The sequence below is a fragment of the Rattus norvegicus genome, chromosome 9 (genome assembly GCF_021556685.1).
Source record: "Rattus norvegicus strain SHRSP/BbbUtx chromosome 9, alternate assembly SHRSP_T2T, whole genome shotgun sequence".
Lineage (NCBI taxonomy): Eukaryota > Metazoa > Chordata > Mammalia > Rodentia > Muridae > Rattus > Rattus norvegicus.
The window spans coordinates 42,257,884-42,268,609 of NC_141542.1; the positions used below are offsets into that span (position 1 = coordinate 42,257,884).

The following is a 10,726-nucleotide window of genomic DNA, read 5'->3' on the forward strand; positions in this document are numbered from 1 at the left end:
GACCGCTGAATTTAATCAGCTCATATACCGTAAGCATATGCCAACCTCAGAGCAAAAGTCAAGAAATGCATTGCATTGGGGAAGAGGTTTTTCTCTTATTTCAGCAGGACTTGAAGGAGATTCTTTGATAGGGAGACGTATAAAGGATTCATCAAAACCATAAGGACTCAGGAGAGCCCACTTGAAGGATGCTGGACAAGGAATGAGATTTCCCTACACCGGATTTCATCTTCTCTACCTCCAGTCCTTCTCCTCTGCTTTTCTTTTGGCAACACGGGCTATTGCCTCACAGAGGCCTCCATATATGGAAGTCACAGATATTGGGGGTGCTGAATTGAATCCACCAGTTTTGGTGGCACCATGTTCGTCAAATTTAATATCCATTTTCAACTTTCAATCAGCAACCCCTGGGATGAGTGATGGCGAACAGGAGTCATGGGTAATTGCTACCCTAAAAACTATGCCAAATACCTCTTAGCTGACCTACGCATTTCCCGCCAGTTTGTCCCTGCCTCCAAGTCAGTCTACCCACATTAACATTCTTCAACTCGAGGATCAAACCCCAAAGGAGGTCTGAGCTACCCTAGCTACAATACCTCCACATACAGTTGACTTCCTTCCCCTAACCATCCACCCCAGCTCCTCTCATGCTTTTCCCTACATCCCCCTCCTGGCCACTATTGACAGCTGTTCCCATTAAAATCTCACTTCAAGAACATCATGGTTCCTTACCCACGTGTAAGTTACAAAACTTTCCTCTCTTCACCCTATTCTTCCCCCTTTACCTCATTAGAGCCCTCTTCAAGATCTCATCCTACAGGTTTCTGTCACATCATGTCACCAAGCCAGTGTGTGTTAATCCTCCTCCCGCCAACTCCCGCCCTTCTCTGGTGCAGTAACATCACCAGTTCCTGAATTAAACCCCCTTTTCAAGGTTTCTGTACCCTCATAATGGTTGTTCCCCAGGTTTTTCTCTAGGAGCCCATAGAAGAACTCACTCTACATCTGGGAGGGGAACAGAAGAGAAATCTTCATCCCTCTGCTCATCGGACTTGGTATAACCATCTCTTTTGGGTGCTATGGGATCTGCTGGAGTAGCCCTCCTCTAAACACACCATCTGACCTGCCCAGATGTTGCCATGTTCCCACCTTGATGACAATGGGCTATAAGCCAGCCCCAACTAAATGTTGTCCTTAGAAGAGTTGCCTTGGTCACCGTATCTGTTCACAGCAATAAAACCCTAACTAAGACACAGTGCCAATGGAGAAAGTGGATAAATTTTTTATTTGGAGTATATGATAACTCCACATCAATTGTAAAATTAATCACCATTGTGAATTTATGAGTGGTTTGATTTTTTAAGTATTCTTTTCATTTGTGCGTAGAGAGATGTGGTGTGTCTGGACTAGGGTACATGAGTCTAAGTCAGAGGACATCTTGTGGGCATTAAATTACTCCTTCTACCATGTGGGTTCTGGGGAGTAAACTCATATCATACAGATCAGTGGCAGGCGCCTTTTCTCACTAAGCCACTGTGTTACCCTTCTGAGTATTTTTTTATTTAGCAAAAATGTGATAATCCATGTTATGTAACTAGATAAATGATAATAGATCATTGTGAGATGTATATATATATATATATATATCACCAAAAATCAATATGGCAGAATAGCCCTTGCTATTTGTATTCAAGGTCCATCTTTTGCACCAGCCTCTGAGGTAAAACCATGGAATGAATGGAAAGAACTCTATATAAGAACAACTCTTGGGATGGATGTCTTCAGAGATTGTAATTTTGAATTTAAGGATTTCCAACCTGTCTTCAATGGCCATGGGGTAAGGCCATGGGTCAGGAGCATGTGACTGAAAACAGACCATGGCTCTGAGACTTTGAAGTGGTGGATGGATGCCATCGGAAAAGGCGTGCAGAGCAGATGGATGAAGAGAGAGTAGGTGGATGCATTGGGAAGTGGCCACCAAAGCTGCTGGCTGGCTCATGCTCAGGACACGTGGGAGGAACAAGCTGGAGAGCATATCGCGGTGAGAGAGCTTGCATTCCCTTTTATAAGTCTGTCCCAAAATAAAATAGTAAAACAAGAGGCACTGCAGGGGAAAGATGGGACCAAGTACATTAGTTTTAAAAAGCAAAAATTGTGGAAAAATGTCTAGACAGTAGATTCCCAGCTCAGGATAAATTATAAGCATGGCTCTTCAATTAAAAAAGGAATTGTTAGAGGCCTCATGGGATGATTATCAGGAAGATGACTACCACATTACTGAGACATAACCTCATTCGATTCACCCACCCATCCTCTAACAACTCCAGGGACATACTGTGATGGTGAGCTGTCAACTTGACAGAATCTAGGGTCTTCTGGAAGTTGAGCTTCTTGGTGTGCCTGTAGCAGATTATCTTACTTGGACTGGGGAGTGGAGACGGCCTATTATGGGTGGTGCCATCACCTGGCTGTACCCTACTCTGGATAAACAGAGAAGGGAAGCTGAACAGCAGCATGACACACCTCCCCCTTGCTTTCTGCTTCTGCACTGTGGGTGCCCATGTGAGCATCTGCTTCAAGCTCTGCCTTGAAATCTGTGTCACGAGTGACCTGCATCTTGAACTGTTAGCTGAGGTAAATCTCCTCTCCCTTAAAGGCACCTTTGAGAGAACATTTCATTACAGCTAAGACATGGCACTCCTTCTGCCTCACAATCTTTCTTCTAACCATGAACAGCAGAGACAGAGAGCAGAGACAGTGTAGGACCCCATCTCTTGTCCCTGTCACTTCGTGGTTTTAGATGCTAGCATGGAGTGGAGCTTCTGGGATTTGTCTATTGCCACAACAATGTTTTTGTTTGTTCCAGATAGTGCAAAAGGACATACTTGTGCCCAGAATAGGAAATGTGGTGGTCTACCTACGAATTCCCTTGTTTGGTCCATATATCCTAAGACAAAAAGCTACGAAAGTGTAAGGGGTCACTTCCAGTGTGTGAGGTTTTCCTTACTGAAAGCTTAAACTTGAACTTCAGGGTGTTATTTTAGGGACCTAACTTTTCAAAACTCGCTTTGTTTCAAAAATGTCTTTCTTCTCCTAGAGCTGTACGGCATAGTTAATTCTGAAAGAGATGTTTTCTCCTCTCCAGAACCCATTGGTCCTGTGCCTTTTATGTTGGGAAATCACTAGCTTAAGGTGGGCATTGTCCTACACCCACCTCCAGCGAACTTTATTTTTCTCCATTGTGATATAAATAGGGGAGACCTTCTAAAAGCCTTCAGAAAAAAATGATAGTTGCTTGGGATCACCTCTCAGTTTTGTCTTTGTGAAACTACCTAAAGCAGCAGTAACCTCTCTTTTTGAAATACATATGCATAGCACTGATGCATCTGTTATGCCAAAAATTCCCATTTTTGTAGAAGCCGCTACTCATAGATTCGTGATTATTATGCATTTTTGTTTGTTTGTTTTTTTGTTTTTTTCGGAGCTGAGGACCGAACCCAGGGCCTTGTGCTTGCTAGGCAAGCGCTCTACCACTGAGCTAAATCCCCAACCCAATTATTATGCATTTTTAAAGTTTAAAATTCATTCTGGTACTTGTTTATGTATGTGTGTTTGTGTATACATGCACGTGTTAGTAGTTGCACATGCGCGTGTGTGCTGTGCGTGTGGACGCCTGAGTTCAATCTGAGTGTCTTCCTCCATTACTCTCCACCTTTATTTTTGAGACAGGGCCTCTCTCACAAAACCTGGAGCTTCCTGATTGGCTACTCTGGCTTGCCTGCAAGATCCGTGGATCCTTTATCTCTGCTTCCCCAGCGCCGGGATTATAGGCGAGTCCCTCATGGCTGGCTTTGTAGTGTTTCTTAAAGTGGCTGTTTGACTATTAATTTGATAAGAATTTATGGATAAATTCTCATATGACAATCTTGAGGATACCAGGAACAAACTTGCAAGGAAGAGCCTGAGGACTAGAGGTAGAGGACATGAAGTGAGTCGATAAGTAAATAGATCATTTTTAATATGTCACGTAAGTGAATATGCTGGTTAACGAGTACAGTTCTGGGCAATCACAGAAAGGCTGTTTTAATTAGATCCTTTTTCTTAGTTATAAAGACAGAGGTTCCTGAGAATGCCTTAAGTCATGTGGAGTTTATTAAAAGACTCGATGTGGGAGTAAGTAAAGCAGACGTTGTGCTCATTCATTGCAGCTTCCTGACAAGTTAAGAAATGCATCAAACGGGCTGGAGAGATGGCTCAGCCGTTAAAGGCTAGGCTCACAACCAAAAAGAAATGCATCAAACCAGGCCCCAGAAGAAGAGCTAGACTCCTTGGTAGAATTGAGTTTCATCAACTTTAGGAATGTTAAAAACAAAACAACACAAAACAACTTTTCTTTCTTTCATCAATGTTCCACTCATAATATTTTTATCCCTTATGTAACTGTTTTTGTTGACTAAATTTTCATTTGTCTCCTTGCTTCTCATTCATAGCTTGTATTTCCTGCTTCTTGGATTACTCGGGAACTCTGCTCTTCAACCTCTGCTTCCAGATGCTGGTAACTGACTTCTCTGTGTATCTCTTTCTTCTGCTCTGCTTACTGACTGACTCCCATTGCACCTTTCTTAAAGCTTCCAGAATAGATATTGTTTATCCCTATTTTCATCATGGGACAAAGCTCTGGGGCTTCCCTCCTGTTCCACTATTCCATATATAGACTGACTGCTCTCTTCTCACCCAGCTCCCCCCTGCCCCCATCATTCCAAAACGCCAGAATCATAGAGAACAAACCATGCCTACCAATGTGTTTGACTGTCGTCTCACAAAAAGGGTTATGGTTGGATTCTGGAGGTCTCTATCTGTAGGATGTTGGAGAATAGGTCTGACCAAGACAAATAGGAAGGTTTACAAAAGGAAGGTCAGTGTTTACAAAAGCTTATACTATAGGTAGACAACCCCCAAACTGTCCACTGCAAGACTGGGCAACACAGTAGTTGTATAGAGGGTGTCAATACTTTATAAGGCAAGACAGAAGCAATGAGGTGTGTAACTTGTAGATTCTAAGTTCTTGACTTAAAGCCAATAATATCACTATGGGTACCATAATATTTAAATGTTTGATATTTTCAAATATACTTTAGCTTTATGTGTAAATATACATATATATATATATGTATATATAGTTGTTTTGGGAGCCTAAGACATTTCAGCATAAGTGTTATGATATGCTAATTTGTCAGCAGCATTTTCATAATTGACTTAAAAAATAAAAATTGAAAGTAAGTCCAGGTGTGGGGGCACATGCCTTTAATTTCAGCACTTGGGATGGAGAAGCAGGTGAATCTCTAAGCGCAAGGCAAGTATGTTCTACATAAAATTCCCTATGCTAATTCTCAAAGGAAACTGTAGATCAAATTTCTGTATTTTACATTTAAAAATCTTACAAAGCTACAAGCACATATTTAATCAATAGAGACATCAGTTGAACAGCCTTCAAAAGTCTATACTTCTGTCCTGTTTGCACTAAGTAAGGGTCAGATAATAAAACTGGATGTATCAAAGTGATTCCTTGATTGCAAAGAAAATTATAACACAATGGATAGAGACTCATGGTTAGTCATGAAGGCTTATTGACTCCCAAGAATCTTGTTGGCTATTCAGTGTTATAGTCACATTGTAAATGAACTATTTTAATATTCTCATCTTACATCACACGTTCCAATGCTTTCTTACCAAAATATACAATAATAAATAGTTCAATATCCTATCGCAGTTGCAATTGGTTCAACTTGACGCAGGCCTCACTGGGACCAACACCCATGCGATCCCAAAATGAGAAAGAGAGTTCACACAATTTTCAAGACAACACTTTAAAACTGGCTCCGAAAGGATTACTCCCAAGATTTACTTAAGCATAGAGTCTGATTATACTTAATGAGCAAACAAAGGCTAGAAGTTACCATTGTACCATACACTTAGGGGAAGCGAACTTTCCTACAGTTGCGTTATTGAAATCAAAGTCCCCAAACAGATTAATTCTACAAGCAGACATGAGCTCTAGACATAGGGATGGATGGCTTTGTTTCAGCAAGGTATCACACTGAAAAAGTGTCATTGCCATGAATCTTCTCTGTAAGCTTTGTTAGAACATTTCAGTTTATTAGGATCATATAAGTTTGATAAGCTTCTGACATTTGTATGCACATTCATAGTTGTAGATATTCAAACGATGTAAAAATGACGTTGACATCGGATTCCGGGGAAGATATTTTTTTCTCTTTAAAGGGATGCATGTAGGTATTTTGAAAGCCCAGAAACACAATATAATCATATAAAAGATGGAGGGTTTTATTTGCCTTTAACTAGAGACTGGAGTGTTCGTGCTTAAAATAAATGCAGTCAAGGGGAGGAGAGGAAGATTCAGATACTTAGCAGTGTTTTCAGTGGGAGCAGCATATAAAGTTCAGTAGGGAGGTGGAGAAGGTGAGGAGAAAGCACAGGAGGCGGTGTGTAGAGTGGAAAGCCTGCCTGGCTACTCGTGTTCTAGGAAGTAAAGAATGAAGTGGGAATTTTTTTTTCTTTTTTTTTTTTTTTTTTGCAATCTGTATGGAGACCAAAACTTTTACTTTGTAAGTGAGCAATTTGGGTTTTGGTAAATATTGGTTTATTTATTTTATGTATATAAGTACACCATTGCTTTCTTCAGACATAGCAGAAAAGAGCATCAAATCCCACTATAGATGGTTGTGAGCCACTGGTTGTGAGCTGGGAATTGTACTGAGGACCTCTGGAAGAGCAACCAGTGCTTTTATCTGCTGAGCCATCTCTCCAGCCCCGATTAAATCTTTTTTAATACAACAATTTAGTATTATGAATACAAAATTGGGTTCGTGGGATTGTGTGGATAAGAGTGGTTAAGAGTGCTTATTGTGGGGTTGAGGATTTAGCTCAGTGGTAGAGCGTTTGCCCAGCAAGCACAAGGCCCTGGGTTCGGTCTCCAGCTCCAGAAAAAAAAAAAAAAAAGATTGCTTATTGTTCTGGGAGAGGACCCAAGTTCAGTTCTCAGTACCTATGTCAAGTGGCTAAAACAGCCTCTAACTCCAGATCCGGGGTATTCTCTCTCTCTCTCTCTCTCTCTCTCTCTCTCTCTCTCTCTCTCTCTCTCTCACACACACACACACACACACACACACACACACACACACACACGCTAGAATTGAAAATAAATTTTTATTTAAAATGAGGCAGGGAGAGTAGATCATTTTAACAGCTGACACATACTGCACAACTTCATAATGTCCATAAAATAGCATCGTCCGGATTCTGGTTCATACTTTCAAAACGTGGGTGTTTCCCACTCTCCAGAGACTTCTCGTATCAGGCACAGATTCCCATCGCAATACATCCCTGGTCTTGCTTTTTATTCATAGTGCCTATTAAATTGGAATAGAGAACTGAACATTCCCGGAAACCAATCAAATACCTGGATACCCGTCGATAACTCAACTATAGCGGAGCATGTGTGGGCCACGTGCGTATATCCCACCAGTGCTAACTGAAAAACATTCCTGACGCTAAGTAACATTGCCTGATGCTTAGTGTCTGTGGCCACGCAAATGACGCTCCTTTGAGAAGTGCCATGAAGGGAAAGTCCTGGGGGAAGCACCGGGGTCTTGACAGACTTAAGCAAATTGCAAGAACTTTATGAGAACTTGGGAGAATGTGGTAGGGACCCTTTGAAGACCAGGAAAAATGTCTCTGTCAGTGGGGCCCACAAATGGAAGCTTCATTAGTGGTGAGTTTACTCCGGCAGACATGAGAGTAAATGAAAGTGAAATCTAAAGAGGACTTTAAAAAGCTTAATTACCCCTTTTATCTTTCCACGGCTTCTCCAGAGACTGACATTTTCACTTTCTAATTGTATTTTTATGACCAGTTGGTGTTTCTATAAATGTCAGTCCACGAGACTAGATTAAGTGAGGCGTCCCAGAATCACACAGGTAACAAGGCAATTAGAGTCTAGTAAATGTAGGCTTGATCTGGGTGTATATGAAAGACTGAGTGGTATTCCAAAATCCACAAAATCCACAGAAAATATTCATTTGCATACAGTCGTCATAAAATAAATGTGGCCCAAAGGGAAAATGACTTGCAATCATAAGTTGAGTAATTTTCTAACTTGTATAAAATTCCATTTTTCCTTCAATGATTGGTCCATACCAGTACTGGGAAAATATTAACTGGTGTGGTGGCTTAATAAGTTGGAAGAAAAAAATGACCTAAAGGAATAAAAGGGAATTTCTTCAGGGTGTTTTATCATATCTGTCAAAGCTACTTTGCACTTTGATTGCGAACATGCTTCTCTAAAATGACATTCATCAGGTACACAAGTTTGTGTATTAATAAATTTATGTAATAATTTTAAAAATCAATATTTGATAGTCAATTTGTTATGGGTCTTTCCCCACTAAGGTCTCATTCCTATGAATAACGTTAAAAACCCTTAAGTTGTCTCTAAGCTAAAAGTTATTAAAATTGAGCTTAACACAAAAGGAAGGTGGAAAAACATTGCTGAAGACATTTGAGCTATTGAGACTTGATTAGATCTGGGAGTAAAGAGTGTAACAATTTAAGTACATAAAACTTTAAGATTAAAATTAAGTTGAGGAGGTTGATTCCTCAGTAGCTAACAATGTGTACTGCTCTTGTTTACTGCCAGTTTTCTGTAAGTCCAGTGGGCCCCTTAGACACTGTGCCCACATGTGCACAGACCCAGGCAAAGACACACACAGACACACACACACACACACACACAATTTGAAAATTTTAAAAATATTAATAAAGTTGACACACTGACAACCTAAGAACATGAAGTTTTAAATTGTTCCTTTTCATTTTTAGATCCAAACCTAAATCTTAGTGTTTTGATTTTTATTAAAACTCCCAACAACACTGACTTGTTTGTACGTTTTGAAAGAGTATTGTCAATAATAAATCTGGTTTTTAATATAAAGATGAGGCTTTATGTTAATTATTAGTTATGCTGCAGAAAGCTAGAGCCCTTTCTAAACCATAGGTTACATTGTCTGCTTTCACTATACACAATAAAAAAAATGAACAACTTTTTTTTTTAATTGGAGGACTTTCCTTATTTAGAAAGACCAGTTTCTTATTAACTCTGCCTAAAATACAGTAAGATTTTTTTTTCCAGTACTGCGCATCCTAGAATCTATGAGAAATGAAATGCACCCTTTTCCCTCACCAGGACTCTACATGTCCTCTATGACTCTAAGAAGTCTTAACCCTTCTTCTGAGTGTCTTGTGCTTGTTGCCCAGGTGAACCTTCTACCTTTACCTGTTGGGAACCCCAGGAGGTTGAACATAATAAGGCTTTGCACCAAATACATCCCCGTGCCCTTTGTCTTCCTGTTAAGTTCATGTAAAGGGGTGATACTGACCCAAGATAAAATGGCAGAGAGTGTGTATATACTGATACCTTCTATGGCTGTTAGGTGGCTCTATTCTAAATTTATGTATTCTGTCCATTAAACCTGTTTCCTATTAAGGAAGACAGAATGTCATCTTAGGAATGGTAGTGTATTCTTGCTAGCCCTACTAACCCCTAGGCCAGTTTACCTCTATCCTGCTCACTCCTTTCTGAATAGTCCTTTAACTCTTAAGCCACCCTTTCTAACATGAAGGTTGAGTTTACTAGTCGTAAACATCAATCCATTTGCAGTCTAATCTAGAAACGGCAAATTCTTATTGACTAAAGTCATGCTGACTTTGCCCAGAACCAAACATGGTATTTCATGGTGTTGTATCATTGTGCATAGTATTCCTTTGGTGAAATGTTTACTTACTCTCTGGTAAGTCTGCTAAACTGTTTTTTGCAACCTTTAAAACATTTCACAATGTTACCTACACCTAAAAGTCCTTCCTAACCCCAATATTAATGTTTCACATTTTGAATTTAGACATATTAAGATAAGAGTCAAAAGTTGAAACCCACAGTTTTTTCCATAATTAGAAAGTTTAACAATATTTGATATTAAAAAAATATAGGGATGAAAATGTCTATAATTTGTCTATTAATATTTGAACTGCTTCATAAGTCACGAGTATGATTAGACGTGAGATATGTTCACTGAGTGCTTCTCAACCTTCCCGTTGCTGGATGCTTTACTACAGTTCCTCATGTTATGGTGACCCCAATCACAAAATTATTTTTGTTGCTTCTTTACAACTGTAAATTTGCTACTGATATCAATCATAATGTAAAAATCTGCATTTTCTGGTAGTATTAGGCAGCCCCTGTGAAAAGGCCATTCAAACCCCAAGGGGGGGGGTCAATATCCACATGTTGAGAACCACTGCTTTAGCTCCACAAATTCTGACAAGGTTTTTATAAAACTATATAATCTATAAATTATTAACATGTGGAAATTGAATACAGAAGACTCCAATTTGAATTCAATTTTAAGGTAACAAATTCTGCAACAATGAAGCAAACAAAAGTGCATTGTGAAAAGAACAGATGTTCCCATCAGGAGAGGAACCCTATTGTTAGGAAAAAGAGCAACATATGCTACCAAATGTATAAATAAATCAAAAGCATCTCTTGTTAAAATCATTGAGTACACTGTGGATAATTTTAAATATCATGAGTTAAACTCTGTTTTTTAAAAATCATGAGGTCTACTTATAAGCTGACTTTGACATGTTTTGA

At 39.6% G+C, this 10,726-nt stretch overlaps 1 protein-coding gene across 1 annotated transcript in view; it reads left to right on the plus strand.

The window, feature by feature from the left end:
• LOC148003666 (uncharacterized) overlaps positions 1–4,555 on the plus strand; it is a 65,799-nt gene extending 61,244 nt beyond the window's left edge. The window contains exons 3-5 of the mRNA XM_087568152.1: positions 1,695–2,041; positions 3,730–3,830; positions 4,491–4,555. Coding sequence (XP_087424278.1) covers positions 1,695–1,719 — 25 coding nt within the window. The 3' untranslated portion in view covers positions 1,720–2,041; positions 3,730–3,830; positions 4,491–4,555. The remainder of the gene's footprint in view (positions 1–1,694; positions 2,042–3,729; positions 3,831–4,490) is intronic.
• The last annotated feature ends 6,171 nt before the right edge of the window (positions 4,556–10,726 follow it).